The sequence below is a fragment of the Dromiciops gliroides genome, chromosome 2, assembly GCF_019393635.1.
Source record: "Dromiciops gliroides isolate mDroGli1 chromosome 2, mDroGli1.pri, whole genome shotgun sequence".
Lineage (NCBI taxonomy): Eukaryota > Metazoa > Chordata > Mammalia > Microbiotheria > Microbiotheriidae > Dromiciops > Dromiciops gliroides.
In genome coordinates, this window is record NC_057862.1 from 193,133,447 (window position 1) to 193,159,921 (window position 26,475).

Below are 26,475 nucleotides of genomic sequence, written 5' to 3' on the forward strand. Positions count from 1 at the left end.
GCTCTTTTCTTTTTTTAACTACAAGAGGTTAAGGAGTCATCTTTGTCAATCTCTTACTGGTTGTGATTGATAAACATAATTATAATTTACTCAGAATTTTGTGTTGTGATCATTTTACTTGGCAGACATCTAAATCTGGAAGTCTTCTAAAGGCAACCCCACCTCCCACATTACAGAGGGGAGGAAACCAAGGCACAGGGAAAACCAAGTGAATTGTTTAAGGTCATTCAGATAGTAAGCATCACAAGAAGAATTCAAACCCAGGCCTTCAACTCCATGGCCAGTGTGCTTTCCACTACAACATATCTCAAGCTCTACTGGGCTACAGAGAGCCTTTAGAGTTCTTACTTCTTTACAATGGAGGCTTTGACTATGCAGGGATCTTTTGTGTGGAATTTGCGCGGGGGGGGGGGGGGGGGGGGGGGCCTACTTATCAGGACAAAAAAAAAGGACTCTCAGAACCCTTCTCCCTCAGCCTGACTAATCTGATCATGCCCATGATACAAGCATGTGCATATACATACATATACATACACATACACACACGACTTTCTTCTCACATTATATGCACATACATAACCATCTTCTATTTCCAACGCAGTTTGAAAATCTCCACCAGTCCCTGGAGAGAGAAAGTAGGAAGAGTTTCTTTGCCTCATGGAGGGAGAGGCATTCAAAAAGAAGACTCTTCTCCAATCAGGCTTCCAGGCAAGAGCAGCTTAAAGCTCCTTGGGTTGTGGCTGGTCCTGGAGGAAGAGGAAGGAGATCATCTCTCTGCCCTGTCTCCTCCTCTCCCCACCCCTCCCCCTGCCATCCTTAGTTAGCATCCCTGCTTAGGATTCTCAGGGCCAGTGACTCACCCTTGCAGCCCCCTGGAGCCCATGGGATCCTCATCTCCCAGCCTGCCTCCGCTGCAGGGCCTTGTGTAGAGCAGACCGCACAGCCTCCGCATTGTTCAGGACGTTGTATCTGCTCAGTTCTACCAGGCGGTCAAACTGGTTTGGCTGGTAGGTGAAGTTCATCAATCCATAGGTATTGTCCTGGTCCTTTATGGCAAAGTTGGCAAAGTCTTTCTCCTCTGGTGTGTGCCGCTCCACTCCTACAGTGAAAGGAGGCGGGAAGGGTCGGTGCAGGGCAGGGACGAGGGGTCTATAAAACTCAGCTCCCATTTGGAGAACCTGAGAAGGGTTGCCCAACCCAAGCTTTTCCACAATGATTTCCACATCTGGAGAAGCTGCTGCTGCTACTATGGTTGTTATCATCATCATCGTCGTCGCCAGCATCTGCTCTCTGACCCCATTTAGAGACAGCAGTAGCAGCAGGTCACTGGAACCATAGCCCAGTAAAGCGGAATGCCCAGATCTTCACCCATCTTACCTGGTGCCCGGTATTTTTGGAAGGTGCGATTCACGAGGGGGAAGTGTAACACAATGGGCACACGGGGATCCTCTGCATCATCAAACACATAGCACTCTTGGGGTTCAGACATGTCCTCCTCTTTCAGCTCTATCCGGGGAAAGGGAATGTCTCGATCTTGACAGTACTTCTCTGTCTGCTTCAGGACCTTGGACAGAGAAAATAGCCTCTGGCTCTTCCTGTCCCCCCTACTCCATCCTCCACAAATAAGACCTAAGCCACAGACCCTGTGAAAAAGGATGAGGGGTAAGGGGGGGGCTGTGTAACAGGAAGGCCTTCTCACTCCCCAGCAACAGTTGTGAGACAATAGAACACTGGACTTGGGAGTCAGGAAGACCTGGCTTCAAATGCTATCCCAGACATGTCCCACCTGTGACCCTGGTGACACAGGCCTAAAAATCAATCAGATGGAAATGACAAACAGGATGATCCCCGAAAAACCTGGAAAGACTAATGTATAGTGAAGTGAGCAGAGCTGGGAGGACACTGTGCATAGGGACAGCAGTATTGTTCAACGAGCAATTGTGAATGATTTAACTGATCTCAGCAATGCAATGATCCAAGACAATCCCAAGGAACTAATGAGGAATCTTAGTATCCACCCCCATAGAAAGAACTGATAAAAAAAAAAGAACACTTGTGGATTGTACATACATAACCTGGTTGCGATCTTGTGGAGGGGGGAGGAAAGGGAGGGAGAAAAATGTGGAACTCTAAATCTTATGAAAATGAATGTTGAAAACTTCCCTTACATGTAACTTGAAAAAATAAAATAAATGTTGGTTGTTTAAAAAAATCAGATGGGTTTTTCCTATGAGATAAAAAAAATCAAAGATGCAGCAGAGCCTAAGAAACTCTTCCTGTGAAAAATGATTATTCTACCAGGTAACAGGACAGACATATCAAAGAAGTAAGGGGCTTATAAAAGTTTATAACAGTAAGCCAAATGTTAACCAGGTGTGTTCACTACCTGGCTAGAGCCAGAAGACAGAGGTAGTCCTAGAGGACAGGATTATAATCCAAAGGCTGTAACCTTCAACCCCAGAATTTAGGAAATGTAATGCCAACTGTTTCGGTATCCATGCCCCAAAACTAACTTTCTGCTTTCAAGTCCCCCCCCCCCCTTCCATCTATCTCCTATAAAAACTTAACCTTCCCTCTGGCTTTTAGAAGGAAAACGTTTCCAGGCCTTTCCTTCCCGAGAGGCTAAGTCTTTGACTTTCCTCTCAGCCACATTTCCTAGAACTGAATTAAAAAAAAAAACTACTTAAATTCTGATTGGACTGTGTGTGAGTTAATTCTTCAACAAGAGGGATAGCCACAAGCCAGATTCTTGTAACACCTGGAAAAGTCATTTAACCTCTCATCCTTAGTTTCCTCATCTGTAATAGAGGTATCATAGCTCCTACTTCTCACAGGGTTGTTGTTGTGAGGACCTGCTCCTTTTGTTGGCTGAGTTCACGCCAATGCCATTCATGGACATTGGTTGTTTTACAGGGTTCCTCCAGAGGTAGGGTCATATCAACAAATCTACACAGAAATCCAACCTTTCCAGGGAAGGGTGAGGTGACTCTCAAAATGAGCCAAGTTTAGCCGCTGGAACAACCCCCACCCTTGGCCTCAAGTCCTACCTGGAATGGATTTTCCAAAGAGTAATTGAAAGACAAGATAACATCCACATCTCTCTGAGGCAGCAGCACCAGTGGGAATGGAGAGTTGATGGCAAAGCCTCCATCTACCAAGTAGAGGCACTTCCTCATGGGTGTGAGTTTATTAGGAAAAGAATCTGGGTGGCTGCCTGGAAGAGAGGTAAGGAAAGAAGGAAGGGAGGGAGGAAGGGAAGAAGGAAGGGAGGGAGGAAGGGAAGAAGGAAGAGAGGGAGGGAGGAAAAGAGGGGGGATTTAATAAAATGCCTACTATGTGCCAGGTCTTGTGTTAAATATTTTTGAGAACCTGGTTAGCTCAACAGTACAATGGACTGAGGTTCAGGATATGGAGTTAGGAAGAGCTGAACTTAAATTGTGTCCCAGACACTTCCTAGCAAAATGTGGCTCTGGACAAGTCATTTAACATCTCTCAGCCCAGTTTCCTCACCTATAAAAGGGGATAACAAAAGCACCTTCCTTACAGGATTGTAATGAGGATCAAATAAGATAACATGTAAAAGAGCTTTGCAAAGCTGAAAGTACTTTATAAATGCTATTATTATTATTAGCTAATGTTTGACATGTCTACCTCTCCTTTTCTCTACCCACACATAGAACCCTCTAGACTAACATACAAGAGTTGTAGGTGAGGCTAGGGGCATAGGTGTGAACTCACAGTCCCTCCCTTCTGAGCCTCTACCCTTCTGCCCTGTTCTGAAATCCCATTGGCTATAAGAGAAAGGAGAAAGGCATATCCCCCCCCCTCCAAGATCAGAGTTCTACATACCACTTTCACCCTTATCCTCATTACTTAGCACTGATACCCAGAGGACACAGATACACAGACAGGAAGGCTGACTGAGTGTCAATGTGTGTGGAGGAAGTTACCTTTCCGAGTTACAAATTCCTTGCTCTTAGTGTAGTGTTCATGCATGCAAAGTCCTTGGATAAAATTGAAGTTTTCCCCAGAAGTGAAGCGGAAGGTGAAGATATCCATAATGGTCTGAGAGAAAATGCCTTGTGGGATATAAAGTTGTGTCTTTAACCGAGCTGGGTCAAACAGCTGTAGAGTCTCATTGTCATCTGATGGGGGAGAAGAGGGATGAGGATGGAGGCAGAATCAGAAGTAAGATGGTAGTAACAACAACAACAACTAGTGCTTACATATGCTAAGCATTTTACAATTATCATCTAATCTGATCCTCATAGCAACCTTAGGTGCTATTATTATCCCCATTTTTACAGATGAGGGAACTGAGGCAAATAAAAGTTAAGTAATTTGCTCAGGGTCACAGAGCTAGTGAGGGTCTGGGGTCAGATTTTAACTCAGGTCTTCCTGTCTCCAGGCCCAGCACTCTATCCACTACACCAAAAGCAGTAGGAGAGGGCAGAAGGAAGATAGAGATAAGGGTAGATGGAGGGAGGAATATAGTGGTGAAAGGTGTTTCCAACAAAATTATCCACTAAGAGTTGCCTGGTCGAGATTGTGGTTTTAGATTGGCCTGATTGCCTTTAGCTCAGGCCTTGAGTTTCTCTGCACTTTCTCTCTCCTCCCCCACTTCTTTTTCCCCTCTGGGGTCCTCCTCCTGGTTTTAAAAGCTCCCTGAATTCAGTCCAATATTTGGATTCTTTATTGATTCCTCCCCTCACTCCCCACCAAGTCCCAGGAATAGGACCCAAAGGGTAGCCAGATTTCTGATTAATCCCATCCCTCCCCTGTCCCCCATCCCATTCCCACCTTTGTCATTAACACTACCCCTGTAAGATCCCAAGAAGCTGATCCCAGAGCCGATTATCCTCTGGAAGATTTCATCCAGGTTGATAGCAAAGGCGCTACCCCACACACCTGCAGAATGAGAGGTGTAGGTGAGTAAGGAGATACTTGTGTTCAGGGCACTTTGTAGCTGGCTCCAGGACCCAAACCACAATCCATCCCCTTTCTTACTCTTCTGTCTACACTTCCCCATCTAGCATCCCATCCCACATATGCAGGAGGAGTTCCCTACAGCAGAGATATCAAAATACATGACCCTGCCACATTTCTGAATGCTGCCAGCCCAAATCAGATTAAAATGAAGCTGGGAAAAATACAACAAAATCAATAAAAATACACATAAAACAAAGAAGTCAGTAGGTGCTTAGCAAAGATCCTTACTTGCAGTATAGGGGCCCCTGTTTCTATTTGAGTTTGAGACCACTGCCCTACTGTATGGTGGGTACAGTGCTCAACACTATGCCCTTGCCCTTTCTCCAACCAAGTCTTCTTCCCACACCTCTGTCACTGAACTCACCCTGCAGGTAGCAGATCCGACGCTCTGGCCAAGCCCTCAGCAGCCGCCCCATGAAGAATTCGGAGCCAAATAACTCTGTGGGGACAAAGGCCCCATATTTGGGGAAGCCAACCTCATAGGGAGTGAACTCACACCACTCTGAAAAGGATGGAAGGGAATGTTACCCAAAGAACCTTCAAGTGAAAGGGCCCTGCCTCCCATCCTCCATCCCTTGTATTCAGAAGGGGGAACTCTTTTCTCAACCCTCCCACAGTCCCCTTTTATTATCCCCCAACATCTTCCTGTTATGCCTTTGCCAGTGATAATTCCCTCCATCTTCTATGGGGAAATCATTCCTGTTCCAACTTCAATCATCCTCCCCAACCCAGGAAACCTGCAAAATCTTGGCTAGACATATTCCTGTGGACGTTGATGCCTGCATAGATGGGGTAGGGATTCTGTCCCTGAACAACCGCTGCCCGCTGGTCAGACAACTTGGCTGGGTTTTCCTGGATAGGACAAAAGAAGAGGGCTCAGTGTTCTAGGCAGAAAGATTGGAAGGGTCCTCCTGCTCTCAGATTTGGTTGCTCCTGTCTCACTCCACCCACCCACCCCCAACCATCCTTTTGTCATCTTTGTGGGCTTGAGGTCCACATGCTCCCAGGATCCCCCAAGTCAGGTTCTCTGGTTGTGAGGTTCAACCCCATTTTCTTGGTTTAGATTTTCAAGGTCAGTTTTCTAGAGGCTACTTATTTCCTTCTAGACACCAAGGCCTATTGCCAGGTACCTTGGTATCTTGGATTATGGGAGCATAAGCCAAGTTCCCAGGTTCTCCCACCAATACCACCACTAGGCCTATGCTACAAAAAGATCAAAGGAAAAGGACCTGTATTTATAACAGTTCTCTTTGTAGTGTCAAAGAATTAGAAACTGAGAGGGCAAATGCTCAACAGTTGAGAAATGACTGAACAAATTATGGTGTATGGATGTTATGAAATACTACTTTTGCTGTAAGAAATAGTGAAAGGTGCAGTTTCAGAGAAACCTAGGAAGACTTGTATGAACTGATACAGAGCAAAGCAAGCAGAATAAGGAAAACAATTTATACGGTAACAACATTGTAAGGGACAAATAATTTTGAAAGATATTAGCACTCTGATCAATGCAATCACCAAACATGCAACCCACCTCCTAACAAAGAAGTGATTAACTCCAGGTGTGAAATGAGATATGCATATTGGGGCATCACCAATGCCATAGTATTTTTTTTGTTGTTGGTTAACTGCATATTAGTTACAATGGTTTTACTTTGTTTTGAATTTTGGGGGGGTTTTGGTGTGTTTTTTTAATGGGGATAGGAGGTAAAGGGGGGAAAATGGGAGATAAAAGAAATACTTGTTAATTAAATACATTTTTTTAAAAGACCTAGATAGAGTCAAGAAGCAAAGGGAAGCAGAAGTCAACTGCCCAGAGAGGAATCTGCCTTCTCCATCCCTCCCCAGCCTTTCTGATACCTCCTGATGAAGGAAATGCTCAACAAGAAGACCCCAAAGGTCAATGAGAGACACATGGAGGCCACTCTTCTCCTGGGCCATCAGCTGCTGTCCATAATAGAGCAACTGGTCGGACAAGAAGGCTCCTGTTTTGCTGCTGCACACGAAGCTTCTTGCTCGCCTCGTTGGGACCTGTAGTGACGTCTGGGACCAAGCAGGGTCCTTGTAGATGGTGGAAATACACCTGGAGAACAGGGAGCCTCATCACTACAGTTCTGAGAATGGTGACAGAGGGAGGAGAGGAGAAAAAAAGAGGGGGGTATAGTCCAGTCCAAGATACCAGGGGTCACTGCCATCCCACTCTTATTTGTGTCCAGACCCATTCATAAGGCAGGAACCTGAGCTTATGTATATGAATGCTCTTGGGCACCTTGGCCATTTCTCCTTCAGTAGGAGTGGTCTGATACAAGCTACCTCCCTCAGGGGTGCCTGACCCTACCAGGGATGCTCACTCCTAAGTCCTTGGGAGAGTAGGGCATCTACCAAGCTGAAGAAGACTCTGGTCCTCTTGTCTGTCACCTACCATGTAGAACCTGAGATCCCACTCAGGTAGGTCACAGTATCCAGTAAACCCAGGTCCTGTAGCCCAGTCAGGCTGCCGTACAGGGATGTCATGGCTCTGTTCCCACCCCCAGTGCCCAGCACAGCCACCACTGGTACCTGAAAAATGAGACAGAAGTCAATCCATCAATGAAATATCTATTATGGAACTACCTCTTGCTTCTTTTTATATGCCCAGTGCTCGGCAAGGTGCCTGGCACCTTAATAGTAGGACCTTAATAACTTTATTCATTGTCTATTATGTGCTAAGTGCTGGAGACACAAAGAAAAAAGAAAAATCCCTGCCCTCGAGGAGGGAGGAGACCAAACTGCACAATAGATACAAAATGAATTAAGGTAGTTTTGGGAGGGAGAGCTGGGCATGGGGGGTGTGGTGCTACCTTAAAGTCAGAACCACCTGCATTATTTTGTTGCTGATGTCCAGTCATGACCGACTCTTTGTCACCCCATTTGGGGTTTTCATGGCAAAGATACCAGAGTGGTTTGCCTTTTCCTTCTCCATCTCATTTTACAGATGAGGAAACTGAGGCAAACAGGGTTAAATGACTTGCCCAGGTGACTTGACTAGCTGTATGAACAGCTAGTGTCTGAGGCTAGATTTGAAGACGAGTCTTCCTGACTTCAGGCCTGGCACTCTATCCATAGATTCTACCAAACCAAGCTCCACATTTGTGGCCAGCGATATGCTTGGGTCACTTGAATGAATACAGTCACCTTGAGGCAGATTTTAGGAGCAGGTCTAGTACTGGCTTGTTGGGGGCACTAAAGTCAGTGTTATCATTTCATCATTGTGACAGCCAAGATCTTAATAAAGCAGAACAGAGTCTAAGTGTCTTGGTTTTATCTCTGGTTAGGGTAGGTACAAGGAGATGGAGTTGGAAAGTATAGGTTTAATGATTTGCCTAGGGTCACACAGCCCCTAACTGTCTAAGGCTGGATTTGAATACAGGAAGATAAGGTCTTCCTTATTTGAAGAAGCCCGGTGCTCTAACCACTGCACCATCTAGCTGCCTCACCTGCATTATAGCTGGAATAAACTTTAAATTACTGCTCCTATGTGATTATACATATATAACCTATATCAGATTGCTTGCTGTCTTGGGGAGGGGGAGGGAGAAAAATTTGAAACTAGAAATCTTATAAAAACAAATGTTGAAAACTATCTTTACATGTAACTAGAATAAAATACTTTTATGATTAAAAATTTTAAATAAATAAATAAATTACTGCTCCTTTTTTTATTTTGTTATCTGGTTGCTCCTCTATCTGGCCTTATCTTTAAAAATTTTATTATTTGGGGGCAGCTAGGTGGCACAGTGGATAGAGCACTGGCCCTGGATTCAGGAGGACCCGAGTTCAAATTCAGCCTCAGACACTTAATACTTACTAGTTGTGTGACCCTGGGCAACTCACAACCCCAATTGCCTCAACAAAATTTTTTAAAAAATTAATAATTAAAAATTATGTTATTTGTTTACTATCATTTGTTTACTACCCCCCACCTCCATTCAAGCATATGTTTATCAGAGAAAACAAGTTCATTTGGACAATAAATGCCTTTAAAAATGGAAATGTAGGGGGCCCTGAATTCAGGAGGACCTGAGTTCAAATCCAGCCTCAAATACTTGACACTTACTAGCTATGTGACCCTGGTCACTTAACCCATATTGCCCCACAAAAAAAAAAAAAAAAAAGGAAGGAAATGTATGGCACTGTTAGGTATATTTCCTAAGGTGATCAGGGAAAAATGAAAACCTAGATATTCTAAAATATTTACAACAGCTCTCCTTGTGGTGGCAAAGACCTGGAAATTGAGGGGATGCCAATCATTTGGAGAATGGCTTACTAAGTTGTGATATATGAGATAAGTTGTGGTATATTAGTGTGATGGAATACTACTGTGCTATAAGAAATGATGAGCAGGTTGATTTTAGAAAAACATGGAAAGATTTGCATGAAATAATGAAGACTGAAATGGGCAGAACCAAGAAATGTTGGATACAATAACAGGAATATTGTTCAAAGAATAACTGAACTAAGCAATTCTGAGTATTATAAATATTCATATCAACTACAAAAGACATATGAAGGAACATGTTATCCACCTCCAGAGAAAGAACTGATACATAGAAGTATGCATATTATGGTTTTACATATTTACATATATATGGGTGTGAAAAATGGTGGTCTTCTCTAGTATAGGGTAGGGAGGGATTGAGAAATAAATATTCCTCTCTTGTATTTAATAACTAATTATTATATTAGGACTAAAGTTTTTCTCCTTTTCTACTTCTTCATTTAGAAACCCAAACAGTGTGGAAAATCTCAAAGATTTACCCAGGCCAAGATCTAAGCAGATAGTAAAACAAATTCTATGTTTGGGCTAATGGGTGTGTTCCTGCTCATTGTGTAAAATGTTGATTCTCCCTTTTGTCAAGACAGGCGATTCTGGAAAATGATGTCTTTGGCCAAGATTTGGGTGGTCTAAATCAAGACCCTCATTTTAATGTAGTTCACCTCTCCCATTGGGTTATCCAATCAGGGTTGATTGCCACCCCTCAGGAATGCCTAACTCTTTGAAGTGAACTGTGAGCCCACCGCCATGATGACCTTTGTTCTAAGAGACTGTCAAATAACCATCCTTTTATTAATAATGTGCCAGCCTTACTAATACAATGATTAAATTACCCAGAAACCATGTCTCTCAAACGTTTTTTTTTTGTGTTTTGTTTTGTTTTGTTTTTGCAGGGCAATGGGGGTTAAGTGACTTGCCCAGGGTCACACAGCTAGTAAGTGTTAAGTGTCTGAGGCTGGATTTGAACTCAGGTACTCCTGAATCCAGGGCCAGCACTTTAACCACTGTGCCATCTAGCTGCCCCATCTTTTTTTTTTTTTAATGAGACAATTGGGGTTAAGTGACTTGCCCAGGGTCACACAGCTAGTAAGTGTTAAGTGTCTGAGACCGGATTTGAACTTAGGTCCTCCTGACTCCAGGGCCGGTGCTCTATCCACTGTGCCACCTAGCTGCCCCCTCTCAAACGTTTTTAATCATCACCTTTAGGAGTTTAAAATGCAATGAAAAAATAAACTTAGTTTTTAAAAAATTAAAAAGAGGGGCAGCTAGGTGGCGCAGTGCACCGGCCCCTGGAGTCAGGAGTACCTGAGTTCAAATCCGGCCTCAGACACTTAACACTTACTAGCTGTGTGACCCTGGGCAAGTCACTTAACCCCAATTGCCTCACTAAAAAAAAAAAAAAAAAAGAATTAAAAAGAATTAAAACTCCTACAAGAGTTGAGAACAATTGGCCAAGATTCAGAATTTTTAAAAAATGGAGCATGAATATGATGTGACCTCTCTCTTCACTCTTAGTCATGAGATTAAAACCATTCCTTTACCAGAGGCTACATTGTCTCATATCAAATGAAACTACATCACTGTAGAAGCTTCCATCTTGTTTAAACCTTCCACTATTAGAGATTGTAAGGTCATGTATAGTTTCTGACTCTAGGCATTTTCACTTGATGTCCCTAGTGCCTAGAATGCTCTCTCTTTATCTCGGTCTCCCGGCTTCTCTGACTTCCTTCAAATCCCAATTAAAATCTGATTTTCTACAGGAAGCCTTTCCAGTCCTGCTTAAATTTAGTGCCTCCCCATGTTGATTATTTCCATTTATTCTGTATATAATTTGTTGGCATATAGTTGTTGTTTGCATGTTAAACTAAGGCACTGTGCTAAGCACTGGGGCACAAGGACAAGGCAGTTCCCCTGTAATAAGGTCTCACTGAGCCTGTGGTCTGGAGACTGTATTCCATACTTGATCATTTTGCGGGGCTTCATCCAATTCCAGCACCTTCTGTAGAGCCTTCGACACCACCTGCTTCCTCTTGTCCAGGAACTTCTGTTCCCCTTTGCACAGGTCAAAACCAAGGCGAATATCAAGGTCCCTGGAGCTGCCCTCCATGGGAGAAGATAGGTGGGAATGAATACAGAACTGGGAGGGCAAAGTGAGGCCTTTCCCTCGCCCAGAGGACCCCTCTATAGAAGCAGCTCCAGTCTAGGCCCAGATCAGCTGTTTCCCAGACAGAACCCCCGGGGTCCCCAGGAAGAAAAGAGAGTTCCCAACCAATCAAACATCATGGGCCTGTGTTGGGCAGCCTGATCTCAGCAGAGAGAGGGAGGGAATAGCAGAGGGAACAGGACAGTTATTGTAGGCAAGAGAGTTCAGAGGGATGGTCCAGTGTACTGCTTGGGTCTCCAGCCCTGAACAGCTCTTGCCCATCTTCCCCTGGAGTCACCTCACCTTACTTCTGCCTTGAGCCTCAGAGTTAGCTCATTACCCTGAAACAAAAAACACACCTGATTTTGAGCAACTGGCTCATGTCTATGCACCCATCTCCTAGAGAAACTGTTCTCCACCATCTACTGCAATTCTTTTCCTCTCTGTCTGTCTCTGTCTCCCTCTGTCTCATCCCAGCCCACAATGCCAGAACTAATTTCTGTAGTAACTCTTGGGATCATAGATTTAGGGTTAGAGGTAACCAGATGGAATCTTGGAGAGAACACTGGACCTGGGGTCACAAACACTTGAGTTCAAATTCTGCCTCAGGGGCAGCTAGGTGGTGCAGTGGATAAAGTACTGTCCTTGGATTCAGGAGGACCTGAGTTCAAATCCAGCCTCAGGCACTTGACACTTAACTAGCTGTGTGACCCTGAGCAAGTCACTTAACCCTCATTGCCCTGCAAAAAAAGGAAGGAAGGAAGGAAGGAAGGAAGGAAGGAAGGAAGGAAGGAAGGAAGGAAGGAAGGAAGGAAGGAAGGAAGGAAGGAAGGAAGGAAGGAAGGAAGGAAGGAAGGAAGGAAGGAAGGAAGGAAGGAAGGAAGGAAGGAAGGAAGAAAATTCTGCCTCAGATATTTACCTTCTTTTGTGACCCTTAACCTCTCAGCTTCAGTTTCATCATCTGTCAAATGGGGATAATACCCCACCCTCCCAGGATTGTTGTGAAGATAAAATGAGATAATACTTGTAAAGTACTTTGCAAACCTTAAAGTGCTATATAAATGTAAGCTATTAGTTGGAAGGGACCTTAGAGAGGTCATCTAGTCTAGCCCCTTAATTTTACAGCTTAGAAACTGAGTCCCAGAGAAGTTAAGTGACTTGCCTGGGGTCATACAGCATGTGTTAGGAATTTGAATCTAGGTACTCTGGGTCCAGAGTGAGTACTGGTTCTACCCAGAGGGTGTCTGGGCTGTCATATACTGCCACACTTTTTTTCCACCTACAGTTAGCATTGCCCAGGCAAGATGATAGGCACACACACACATTCCCTCCTCCTTCCCTCTCTCCCTCTCTCTCTCCATCCCCCCCTCCCTGGACTCTACATAAACCACCCCTCACCTGCCCCACCCCCATCTTGGCTGTTCAGGAGACATGCAGAGACGATGAGATTAGCAGAATGTGGGGCCCCCAGGACCTCAGATGTTAGGATTTTACCTCTCCCAGAGCCACCAAATGCTGCACTTCCTGTCCCAGGGGCAATGAGGAAAGAGGGATCTCCTCTCTACCCAGTATCCTGGTTTGGGTCTCCAGCTCAGGACTCTGGGGGAAAAGAAAACAACCATGAAAGATGGGTTAGGATGGGACAGAAGCTGAAGGCAGACATCAGGGTCCCCAAGAAAAAGGCTGCCCCAGATTGGAAGCTCTTGAATAACGTGGGGGATTGTGTTTGGTTTTTTGTTCAGACCTACAATTTCATTGGTGTTTGCACTTCCTGGTCAACTCACTCTATTTCCCCCCAAATCCTCCCTTCTTTCAAACTTCCCTTTTACTCTCAAGGACACCGCCGGCTTCCCAGTCCCCCATGTATCATCCTCAACTCCTCTTTCTCTCTCACCATGCCTCCCCATGTCCAATCCATTGCCAAGACCTGTCAATATTACCTTCTGAACATCTCTCCTGTGGGACTCCTCTTCCTCTGACACTGCCCTCCATGACCTCATACCTGGACTATCGCAATAGCCTGCTGGTGGGTCTCTGGGCCACAAATCTCTCCCTCCTCCCGTCTAACCTCTGCTCAGTTGTCAAAGGGATCTGCCTGAAGCCTAAGTCTGACTCGTCATCCCCCCCTATTCAATAAAGTCTAGTGGCTCCCTTTAACTGCTAGGATCAAATAGAAAATCTTCCATTTGGCATTCACCTGATCCCCTCCTACTTTTTCCCAGGCTCCTTACTTCTTGCCTAGCTCCAAGTACTTTGTGATCCAGTAACAATGGCTTTCTTGCTGTTCCACAAACAAGAAGCTCTTATCTTCTGACTGTGTGCTTTTAATGGCCGTCCATCATGCCCAGAATTCTCTCCCCCTCATCTCTGCCTCCTGGTTTTCTTCTAGTGCCAGCTCAAATCCCACCTTCTACAAGAAGCTTTTCGCCATCCCCCCTAATTCTAGCAAGTTCCCTCTGTTAATTATCTCCAATTCATCCTGTCCGCATCTCGCTTCTACATCATTGTTTCCAACTGGTCTCCCCCATTAGATTGGCAGCCCTGAATGACAAGGACAAATTTTTTCCCTTTTTTTGTATTTCCAGTACTTAACACAGTGCCTAGCCCACAATGGGCACTTATAAGTGCTTGTTCACTGACTGATGGGTGAGCAAATTCCTTCTAGTAAGTGTCAAGTATCTGAGGCCCAATTTGAACTCAGGTTCTCCTGAATCCAGGACTGATGCTTTATCCACTGCACCACCTAGCTGCCTCTTGGGTCAAGTTCTTAATGGTTTTCATGTCATAGACCACCCACCACCACCACCCACCCACACCACCACCACCTCTGGCAGTCTGTTCTCCCAATCCCAACCCCTCCTGATTGTTGTTACCTCTACTACCATCAATCACTCTGCTCTCATTGAACACTTACTGTATACTACCCAATTTCATTAGTTGTTTTTTTTATGTATGTCTATCTTGCTCCAGCTAGACTATAAGCAGTACCCATACATCTCCTGTACCCTGCTCTCCCCTCCCTATACTGTCTTCCCCCCAGCCAGAGCTTAACACATAACAAATACCCAAATATTTGTCATTTTTTTCTCTCCCTCAAAAAAATCATGGAGAGTTTGCCATCTTGAATTGTTAAATATGATAAAGATATTAATCAACATAGGGAAATAGAGCTACCCAGGGCCACCAAAAGTCATGGGTCTCCCTCACCTGCTGCAAAACTATGTTCAGCTTGGATTGCAGGATAGGATTCACATGAAAGACGAAGGTTTTTGGAGAGCCCTTCTCTTGAGATGGATACCTGGGGAAAGACTGTGGCTTCTCATAGGCCCCAGGCACTGACACTTGCATAGTCCTGTTTCCTGAGATCAAAGGACCAAGGAGAAAATGTTACCAAAGATTATCAAGGGGTAATCCCAAAGACATCAGGCACCCCACACCTAACTCCTTTTCCCTGGCCTCATACCTCTGGGCTGAAGACACTCCCCCTACTCCATCTTGGATTCCTGCCATGTGGCCAGGGCTGGAATACTAATGGGTAACCCAGGAATCCACAGGAAATTAGAATGATGAAAGGGAAAGGGGATATATGACTGAAGAAGTTTAATAAGGAATAGAGATAGTATAGGATCATAGATTTAGAGCTGGCAAGAACTTTGCTGGCTGATGCCAATTCCCTCATTCTCCCAATAAAGAAACTGAGGCTGAGAGAAATTAGGTGACTTGCCCAGGGTCACACAGTCTCAGGCAATACCCAGACCCAGGTCTTTCTGACTCCAGGTCAAGTAGCCTGAGCACCAGGGTCATGCTAACTCCCTCACAGCTATTGGTACGAAGACAGGAAGCTTCCCACCCTCTTCCTATCAGCCTCTCTCTCAGGGCCAGCAAATTAGATCCTATTTATTGCTATTACCCCGCTCCTACCCCCACACACACACACACATACACACACACACACACACACACACACACACACACAGGTTGAAATTGGCAAATCCTCCAAGAAATTCCCCTTCTATCTCAGTTCCTTGCAAACAAGACCACTGAAAGCCTTAACCCTATCCAAGGAGAGAGAAAGAAACCAAAGGTAGCCAGAGAAAACTCACCATTTTCCTGCCACAGGGCAATAGTCTTTTCTTCTATGGTGCCCTGGATTCTCAGACAGGGATGGGCCTATGGAGGAGGAGAGGACTGAAGGGATCATGGACAGGATAGGTGGCCTGGAGAGGCCCTTCACTCCCACTCAGGACTTGATGCTCAGGATTCAGTATTATCTGCTCCTCACCCGAACAGGGTCTCCTGACCTAGCCCCTCAGGATCCCTGTTCAGCCTCCTGCAAGTTTCTAAGGAAGAGCTTATTTGAAGGCTGACCTAGGAATGTAGTGGATGTTGCCAGAATTTCAGAGGCCGGGGTAACCCTGGGAAACCAGTCCTTTGATAGGATCATAAGGGCCAAGGTCTTGGGGTGGGGAAGAGGCTAACACCAAGAAGCCTTTTTAAAGAAGGGACAGAGAAGAGGGACTGGTAGGGAGAAAGATGGGGTCTTCTTAATTCTTTTAGCCCTCACAGAAGCCCATCACCCAGCAACAGGATCTCTCCAATCTCTTCTTCTCTACTCACCACCAGGATCCCATTAGTGATGACTTCAGAAGCAGGCATATTTCTGCAGAGAATAAGGAATGTGTGGAACTGGGTGCTACTAAATCATCATAGTCCAAACAGGTGAACAAGCCCAGGGTGCTGAGTTCCCCGTTTCCAAAACAGGGGTAAGAGGTGGGTTCAAACAGTGGCATGCCAAGGGTGGGGGAAACATCAGTATCTTGGTTAGTTCTGATTCAAGGCCCCATGAATCCAGGGTGTTTCTGAGAATAAGGTCTGTGGATCCTAGGGTGGGTTCAGCACACAAAGCAATAACTAGGACAGTGCCACTGGGCTTTTCCCCAGGGTGCTGACACACAAAGGAAGTGGTTCCCTTCTTTTAAAATGGTTCTCCATTCAGGGTTGGTGAGGAAGACTCCAGGTCCCTTGAGTGTGGGTCCTCCAGATCACTGGGAAAAGAGCTAAATATCTTTGGATTTTGTTTCCATTCAGTTAAAAAGAGGTGTAGATAGCTTCCAGGAAGCCAGGGGGCAAGCAATAGACTGAGAAATGGTTCTCTGACTATAAACTACCCACAGAGAGGGGGCATATCAGGTTCCCAGCTGCTCTGAGGTAGAAGTTATTCTTCTATTCACCATGATCAGGTGACTCTTATATAGCCCTGGGATGAGCAGTGAATTGGAGATCAGTCCCCTGGACCACAATCCCCCTCAATTCCCTTCTGTACTAAATTTACCTCCAGTGTCAGAATTCCTACTTATGTCTCTATTAACTTGAGACACAATGACCCCAAGATTCATGTCATCTATGACAGTAAATAGCTACAGGCACAGGCAGGATCCTCTAAAACTTACCCTTTTTAAGAGGATCTCCAAATCTAAGAAAAAAAAAAAACTGCGGAGTATAGATGCTGAATGAACCATACTATTTCTTTTGTTTTTGATGCTGTTGGGTTTTTTTTCTATTTTGAGGTTTTTCATCAGTGCTCTGATTTTTTTCTCTTATAACATGACTAATGCAGAAATAGGATTAATGTTATTAAGTGTGTATATATATATATATATATATATGTAACCTATATCAGATTACCTGCTGTCTAGGGGAGGGGGGAGGGAGGGAGAAAAATCTGAAATTGTAAAGCTTGTATAAACAAAAGTTGAGAACTATCTTTACATGTAATGGAAAAAAATAAAATACTTTTAATTAAAAAAAAAAACTTACCCTTTTTCCAAGAAAAATTCTACCTGCAGTTCCTCTTTGTCCTATAATGAAATGAATGAGCACAGTTAACCAGTTCAACCCTCAAATGCCCTGACTTTTTGATTTAGCTTTATTTATCCCTCTCCAAGCTCCAGGCATGGATTACAAACACCCAAGTATTAATGGAAATGGAAAAAACCACCACCCAACAAACAAAATGGAATGTTTCTGAATCTTGGCGCCAGAGAAGGGATATGAGAAGACACTTCTTCCCCTCACTCTTTTGCAAAGATCCATGGTTATAGAACATTGCATAGAACCTCTGGGGTTTTTTTTTTAAATGTGTTTTCTTGAATTTTTTTCTCTTTTTCCTCTTTTTAAAAGTGTTTTTCTTTGTTGTAAGGAATGACTCCCTGGGAAGGGGAAGACACATGGGAGGAATTCTAGGTGATGCAGAAACAAAAGATAATCAATAAATCTGTATGTATGTATGTACGTATGTATGTGTGTGTGTGTGTGTGTGTGTGTGTGTGTATTGGGGGCAGCTAGGTGGTACAGTGGATAAAGCACCAGCCCTGAATTCAGGAGGACCAGAGTTCAAATCCCGCCTCAGACACTTGATACTTACTAGCTATGTGACCCTGGGCAAGTCACTTAACCCTCATTGCCCTGCAAAAAAATAATAAATATATGTATGTATGTATGTATGTATATATTTTTTTAAAGCAATCCAAACCTTTTTTTTTTTGACCTGTAATTCTTCACCTTTCAACCCCTTGCAATGTTGCTTCTGACCCCCATCAATTTGAGTGAAATTGCTCTCTTCAAACCACCAGTGATCTTGATCGCTAAATCCAGTGGCTTTTTCTCAGGCCTCTTCCTTCTGGACCTCTCTTGACACTGATGACCACTGGGACACACTTTTCTCTCCTCCCTGGGTTTTCATAATGCTTTTCTCACCTAGTTCTCCTTTTTCCTTCCTGAACACTCCTATTCAGTATCCTCTGTTGGACCATCCCCCACATCCTGTTTCTTACAGATATAATTGTAGCCCAGAACTGTCCTGGAATTCTCACTTCTAGCATAACATACTCCCAGTGTTCTTTTGGGCTCCCATGGTCAGAATGATCATCTCTCTGCAGATGATTCTCAAATATACATAACTAGCCTTCATTTCTCTCCTGTGTTCATGTTCCACATCTCCAGCTATCTGCTGGACACTGACCAGATGCAACATAGGCAGCTCAAATTCAACGTGTCCAAAATGGAACTCATTAAAAAAGATACTGATCTTTTCCCTGGAATGGATCCTTCTTCCCAACTTCCCTATTTCTATGAAGGGCACCATCATCTTTCCAGTCATGCAGGTTTGAAATATCCCCCCTCTCTCGCATCTCGTATTAAATCAGCAGCCAAATCTTGTTGATTCCACAACCTCTCTCTCTTTTTTTCTCTTCTCTTCACTCATACAATCACCCACCTTAATTTGGACCATCATCTCTCACTGAACTACTACAATAGCCTCATAATTGATCTCCCTGCCTCTAGACTTTCCCCTCCCTCTCCAATCCATCACCCATAGAGTTGCCAAATTGACATTCCTAAAGCAATTTTTTTGATGGGTTGATATTTCACTGAATTGTTTTCTCTTCTTTTTCTTTAAAAAAAAATCTTGGTTGCAATGGCTCTCTGAGAAGAGGAAAAGGCACAAAAGCAAGGGTCTGTAGAAGATTATACTCATTTGTGCATGCAATGATGAGAACAATTCCAGCTCTTGCTTTCTATTATTTTATACTCTATATTAAATACAATGCTATTTTAAAATGTAAAACATTTGTATTTTAGTCATTTTGTACAAGAAAATTTTTAAAAATGAAAGAAAGTGAAAAATAGCATGCTTCAGTCTGTGTTCAATCAATATCAGTTCTTTCTTTGGAGGTGGATAGGATGCTTCATCATTAGTCCTTTGGGATTATCTTGGATCATTGTATTACTGAGAAGAGTCAAGTCATTCACAGTTCTTCATCAAACAATATTGCCGTCTATGTGCACAAAGTTCTCTTGGTTCTGCTCACTTTACTATACATCAGTTCATACAAGTCTTTCCAGGCCTTTCTGAAATCATCCTGCTTGTCATTTCTTATAGTACAATAATATTTCATCACTATCATATACCACAGCTTGTTTAGCCACTCCCCAATTGATGGGCATTTAAAATGTTATTTTTCCAAAAAAAAATTTAATTGCTTTAAAAAAAAATTTTTAATTGCTATTTTTAAAGCATTTTAAAATTGCTATTTTTAAAAAGTATTCTTAGGGTCAGCTAGGTGGCACAGTGGATAGAGCACCGGCCCTGGATTCAGGAGGACCCCAGTTCAAATCTGACCTCAGACACTTGACACTTACTAGCTGTGTGACCCTGGGCAAGTCACTTAACCCCCATTGCCCTGCCAAAAAAAAGAGGGGGGGGAATAGCACTTTCAAGAATACTTTTTTTTTGGCAGGGCAATGGGGGTTAAGTGACTTGCCCAGGGTTACACAGCTAGTAAGTGTCAAGTGTCTGAGGTCAGATTTGACCTCGGGTCCTCCTGAATCCAGGGCCGGAGCTTTATCCACTGTGCCACCTAGCTGCCCCCTAAAAGTGCTATTTTTAAAAGCATTTTTTAAAAATGCTATTTTTAAAAACACTTTTAATTGCTATTTTTAAAAAAATTAAGCTTTAAAAAAAATAAAGTATCAGTGGCTCCCCAGTGTCTTGAGGAAAAACTCCTGTTTTTCATTTAAATCCATTTCCAACCTGGCTCTGCCCCATCTTTCCAGACTGATTTAATGCTATCTCCCCTCACATACTCAGGTTCTGGCCAAATTGGGCCTGCTTGTTATCCCTGGATATTGACATTCCATCACTCTCCTCTTAGCTTGGGCCTGGGATTGTCTCCCTCCTCACCTCTGCCCTTTGGAACCCCTTACTCCATTCAAGGCTCAGCTCAAGTAATTCCTCCTACATGGGACCCTTCTTGGTCTCCCAGTTCTTAATATTAAAAAAAATCACTTTGTACTTTGTATATATTCATTCTTGATTTATCTGTGTACATGTTTCTTTTTGGTACAGTGTAAGTTCCTCCAGCTCAAATCCCTTCTATATTTTCACCCCATCCTCTGAGGACAAGGCAGCCCTTTCCCCTTGCAAAGGCCAAGTCCTTTTACCTGCACCCTCAATATATCCTCTCCTCCAAGAGTTTGTCTCATCAATTTTTCCCTCTCTATTCCTCATCTTCAGTCCCTGCCCAAACCCCCCTTGGCTTTGTCCCCGTTAGCTACAACGTACTCCTATCTACCCTACCCTTAAAAAAAATAAAAACTTCATTCATCCCTACTATCCCCTCTAATTATCATCCTATACTTTTTTTTGGTTGTTCAGTCATTTTCATTTGTGTCTGACTTCATGAGTCCATTTGGGATTTTCTTGGCAAAGATACTGAAGTGGTTTGCCATTTCTTTCTCCAGCTCATTTGACAAATGAGGAAATTAAGGAAAACGGGGTTAATTGACTTGCTCAGAGTCACACAGCTAGTAAGTGTCTGAGGCTGGATTTGAACTCAGGTTGTCCTGACTCCAGGCCAGTGCTCTATGTACTACATCACCTAGCTGCTCTATAGTTTCTTCCCTTTATCTATAAAACACCTAGAAAAAGCGATCTGTACTCAATTTTCATTTCCTCTTCACCTCCTCTCTACTCCATCCATTGCACTCTGGCTTATGACTTTATGACCATACTTCTCAATCGAAACTGCTCCCTCAAAGGTTTATTGGATAATAGCTTAGATTAAAAGGATAATAGGTTTAAAGCCCAAAGAGACCTTTAAGAGGTCCTCTAGTCCATTACTTTCACTTTAGGTTCAGTCTTTCAGTAATGTCTGACTCTCCGTGACCCCATTTGGGGTTTTCTTGGCAAAGATACTAGAGTAGTTTGTCATTTCCTTGTCTAGCTCATTTTACAGATGAGGAAACTGAGGCAAACAGGGTGAAGTGACTTGCCCAGGGTCTCACAGCTAATAAGTGTCTGAGGTTAGATTTGAATTCACAATGATGACTCTCTTCTTGACTCCAGGCTAGACACTCTATAAACCGTGCCACCTCACCACCTTTCATTTTATTTTATTTTGTTCTGTTTTTGGTTTTTTGCAGGGCAATTAGGGTTAAGTGACTTGCCCAGGGTCACACAGCTAGGCCTTTCATTTTAGAAATGAGAAAATTGAAGCCCAGGGAGATTGTGAGTTTCCCAAGTAAGTGACTGAGATAGGATTTTAACTCATGTTCTCTAACTCCAAAGCTACTAGCACATTCCATTGCACTACACTGCCTCTTTCACACACTATAGGCCCTTTCTCCAGAGGTCAAAAGTCCACAGCTTGAAAGCTCTCTTTCTATTGCCTTTATAGGACCCAAATACTAGTGGTAAGATCTTGATGTTAAGAGTGATGATCAGGACTCATCTCTGACCTCTAGAGGTGAGGATAACTTAGTTATACTAAGTAAGCCTGGATAGGAGGTGACCTAGTTCTCCTAGAGGGCAGAATTAGAAGAAGGACAAGCCACAAAGAGGAATATCTAGGCCTGATGCAAAGGATACTCAAATCTGTTATCTACTCTTTCTTCCCCTCCTGAAGTCCCAGGTAGCCAGATGTCTTCAAATTAGCTCTTTGGTGTCCCCATAGTTCCACACACACAAATGGAACTCAATTTTCCCCTGTAAACCTACTTGCTCTTTCTGCAAACTTCCCTGTTTCAGTTGAGGCCACCATCACCCTCCCAGTCACCCAGCCTCATATCCCTGGAGGCATCTATGACTCACCTCCACAGTCAGTCAGTCAGTCACCACATCTTGTCAGTTCCATCTCCACAATATCTTTCATAACCAAAGCCTTCTCTCGACTTACACAACCACCACCAAGCTAGTGCATCATCGTTCATCTGGGATACTGTAATAGCCAACCTCCTGATCTGTCTCCTTGCTAATCCATCTCTCATGCCTCCTAGACGTGTTTTTGGAAGGTGAGTTCCTTGAGAAAGGAGGGTCTTGCTTTTCTTTTTTTGTCCCCAGCACTTAACACAGTGCTTTGTATAGAGTAAGCAAGCACTTAATGATTTCTCATTCATCCATCCACTCACAAAGTAGCCAAAATAATCTTCCGAAAAAAGATCAATTGTGTCACTTCTCTTTTTCAAAAATCTTCAGGGGCTCCCAAATTTCTAGAGCAAATGGTCTTTTTTTGTGTTTTCCCCCCTTGCAGGGCAATGAGGGTCACACAGCCAGTAAGCGTCAAGTGTCTGATGCCGGATTTGAACTCAGGTACTCCTGAATCCAGGGCCGGTGCCCTATCTACTGCACCACCTAGCTGCCCCAGAGCAAGTGATCTTAACCTAGGGCCCATGAACTTGGTTTTTAAAAAATATATAGTTTAATAAGTATATTTTAATAGAATTTTATTAATTATAACATATCCTTATAATATTTTAACAATTTTAATAGAATGTAATTAGATTTTCTTTGTAATCTTATGTATTTTATTGTATGCATTTGAAAATCTTATTATGAGAAGGGGGTCTAAAGGCTTCACCAGACTTGCCGAAAGGGCCCATTATATACCAAAAAAGGGTAAGAACTCCTGTTCTAGACAATGAAATACAATTTCCTTAGCCTGGCATTTAAGGCCCTCCAAGATCTGGTCCTTACTTAACTTTTCTGATATTATTTCCTATTACTCCCTTTTATGAGGCCTATACATGTTCTTGTTAAACTGGCTTACTAGCTATTCCCCAAACTCAACATTGATTCAAGCCAGCTCCCAAGCCTAAAATGCATTCTTTCCTCATTGATGCTCCTCACAATCTTGTTTTCCTTCAAGGCTTTGTTCAGATGCTAGCTTCTTCCTTTGTGATGCCTCCTGCAAACTATCAGTGCCCTCAGCCACCTCAGTTTGGGTTGTCTATCTTCTATCTCCTAGTAGAATTTAAGCTCCTGGAGGGCAGGAATCATGTCGTTCTATCCCTGCCACCTTACCCAGAGGAGGAGTTTAATAAAAGCTGGTTATTCATGCCTAATATAGAAACGTTTTGCATGACTGCACATGTATAACCTGTGTCAAATTTCTTTTCTTCTCAATGGGGGGGGGTGGGAAATTTGGAACTCAAAGTTTTAAGAAACAAATGTTAAAAATTATTTTTACATGTAATTGGGGGAAATAAAATATTAAATAAAAAGAACCCCTTAAAATAATACAGGCTTATCAGAGATCTGAAAGTCAGAGAGGGTAGACTCAGGGTGGGGTTGACTCACCTTGGGGTTGAACAGAAAGGTGTGATTGTAAGAACGGCCAGGCTCCAAGCCCCCAAGGTCAAACATAACTGAAGCCAGCATGTTATTTTGAAGCACGTCTTCGTCATAGAGGGTGAGCTCCAGAATGTTCTGAAACAGGAGGCAGCGCGTGGGAGCTGGGCACACGAAATGGAACAGGAGGGGAATGGGGCAGGGGATTTCAGGAGCAGCCCCGGGACCAGGCCCTGTGGTTTAGGGCCATCAGAACAAAAATCACAGGGCACTTGGCTCTCCTTTCCCCTTTGCTGCTTGGCTTAACTAACTCCTCACCTTCACAGCCTCATGGATCTGAAAGTGGAAGGTTTTATTCCACTCTGGATGGCTGCAATTGGGAACCACCTTTGTCTGAGAAGTGAATGGTGAGGACGTAGGGAGTCGTACTTCCACAAAGCAATCTGCCTTAGACACTGGAAGAGAGTGGGGTAGTGGGTGAGAGTAAGCATCGTCCTACTTCCTAGAGGTATGTGGCCTCTGTCCTTAAAGAAGTTATCTAAATAGTGAGTAGAACACTGCACTTAAGGGTTAGGAAGACCTGAGTTCAAATCTAACCTCAGATAACTGTTATAACCCTGTAAATGATTTAACTTCTCTTTGCCTCAGTTTCCCCATCTCTGTAAAATGAGGAAAATAAAAGCACCTACTTCAGAGTTATTGTGAGGAGCAAATGAGATAAAATGTGTATATTATATGTGTGCATATACCTATATGTCACATGTTTGTTGGGTTTTTTTGTTTGTGTTTTTTTGGTGAGGCAATTGGGGTTAAGTGAATTGCCCAGGGTTACACAGCTAGTAAGTGTCAAGTGTCTGAGTCTGGATTTGAACTCAGGTCTTCCTGAATCCAGGGCCGGTGCTCTATACACTGCGCCACCTAGCTGCCCCTGTCATATGTTTTTAATCTATGTTAATATCCTCAGAACTCATCAGGAAATTGCTGAAACTGGCTGGGATAAGATGGGGAGTCACCAGTCTTATTCCTTCCAGGAAGATGAAGGACAATGAGGCCTTGCCCCTGGCACTCTCTTCTTACCTACTGATTTGATTTGATTTGATTTTTTTTGCGGGGCAATGAGGGTTAAGTGACTTGCCCAGGGTCACATAGCTAGTAAGTGTCAAGCGTCTGAAGCCAGATTTGAACCCAGGTCCTCCTGAATCCAGGGCCAGTGCTTTATCCACTGTGCTACCTAGCTGCCCCCCCCTTACCTACTGATTTGATGTAAGGGCCTTACCTTCTGTTCCATTGTTGCCCCTTTGTATCTTCCCTGAAAGCTCTTTCTTTTATGTGTTATCTTCCCCAGTTAAGAGTTTGAGCTTCTTGAAAGCAGGACTGACTGTTTTTCTATTTGCATTCCCAGCACTTAGCACAGTGATTGGCAAATAGGAAGCACTTAATGAGTGCTTTCTTCATTCATTCATTCATTCACTCACTCACTCACTCACTCATTCAAAAGGAAACTGAAAGGAAAGAGATATATATGAGTAGAAGACTCACATAGGTCGGTGCCTTTGACATTTCTGGCTCTCACCACTTTCACCTGAAGGTCATAATGCGGGTAGATCTCTCGCTGCAATAACAGAAGCTTCTTGGACTCAATCCCAGTGAGCCTGGAGGCCCCAAAAACTTCTCTCTACACCCTCCCACCCTCAAAAAGCAGCATACCAATCTCTCACTACAAAGGCAGCAAAGTCCCAGACCAAGAATGCTATAGGGAAGGAGGTCGTAGGATCAGAGATGATGCCACAAACCCCAATTCCCCACTTGGCTAGAATCGTAATGGGCCGAGCAGCAAGGCAGCTAGCGAGTCAATTTGCATAAAGTGGTCATATCATACAAATGAAGCAAGTAAGGTCCACCATGACCACCGACTCCAAAGCAGAGGTCAACTGTCTCAGCCTCCCAGACAAAATTTGGAAAACTTGAGGTCACGGTGGGTCACTGGGCTAGGACTTGTCTGACTAGTTCTGGAAGAGCCTGAAGTTCTAAACTCCTGCACGGGGAGGGGAAAGGGAAGAAAGAAAGTGGGGAATGTTAAGCTGCTGCCCCCAAAGAGTGAAGCTTCTCTAACCTAAAGACCAGGGGAGTGAAGACAGAAGAAAGGGGGTAGGGAGAGGGAGAGGGGAGTTCTGATGACATTATGTCCTTTGGAAAGGAGTAAAGGGGTAGAATTCTAGAGATACCTCTACCCTTCCTTCCCCCAGGCAGACACTGTAATCAGGTACAATGTCCATGATTTTGAAAAACAAAAAACAATAAGAAAAACAAAACATCATTGACAATGATGTTCTTCCCCTTTGCCAACAGATAAGCATTTCCCAGCCCTCTTCTCCATTCAATCTCTGCAAAGGATAGGGTCCCGGGCCACCTGTTTTAAGCCCTACCAACTTCACAGGGACCAGGATAAGATCAGAACACTCCTAACTGGAACGAGCCTTTGGAGGGTTGAATTTGTTTTCCACTTGGGTTGCCTGGGTGTCAGGGCTAGGATTCTTCCTTCTTTGAGACCAAAGGCCCTGCCCACCCACCTCCAACTTCCATAGTCCCCATTGCTTAAGGAGAAGATTTTGCCAGTTTTATTACCTGCCAGCTTCTTAGCTGAAATCCCCTTTTTTCTCTCTTCTGGAACAGCACTGCGCCCAGGACTGGCAGCACCTTCCCTACAAGCCGCCTTGGCAAAGTGGTCCACAGCATAGCTGGGTGGGGACCAGTTCTCAGCAGCTGGTGCTGCCTAGACAGTGTGCTTAGTTGTGAGGGCAGGGAATCAGTCACTCATTCAGCCTCTCCTCTAGTTAACATTTAACTTGTCTGACCGGCAACACCACCAGGTGAAATAGGGCGGGCCCCATGCATCTTGGGTTA

At 43.8% G+C, this 26,475-nt stretch overlaps 1 protein-coding gene across 1 annotated transcript; it reads right to left on the minus strand.

Annotated features, from left to right (window-relative positions):
• Positions 1–687: 687 nt before the first annotated feature.
• Positions 688–26,307, minus strand: PLA2G4F (phospholipase A2 group IVF). The gene is made up of 21 exons (XM_043988458.1): positions 26,197–26,307; positions 25,111–25,183; positions 23,890–24,026; positions 23,581–23,709; positions 17,262–17,302; positions 16,062–16,104; positions 15,548–15,614; positions 14,652–14,803; positions 12,939–13,043; positions 11,748–11,785; positions 11,262–11,397; positions 7,409–7,545; positions 6,847–7,069; positions 5,727–5,841; positions 5,354–5,491; positions 4,801–4,908; positions 3,951–4,145; positions 3,048–3,214; positions 1,378–1,564; positions 861–1,099; positions 688–746 (listed from the first exon to the last, which is right to left on the minus strand). Exons 1-20 carry the CDS (start codon positions 26,305–26,307, stop codon positions 891–893), a joined length of 2,511 nt encoding a protein of 836 aa, XP_043844393.1. The 3' UTR covers positions 688–746; positions 861–890.
• Positions 26,308–26,475: the final 168 nt, after the last annotated feature.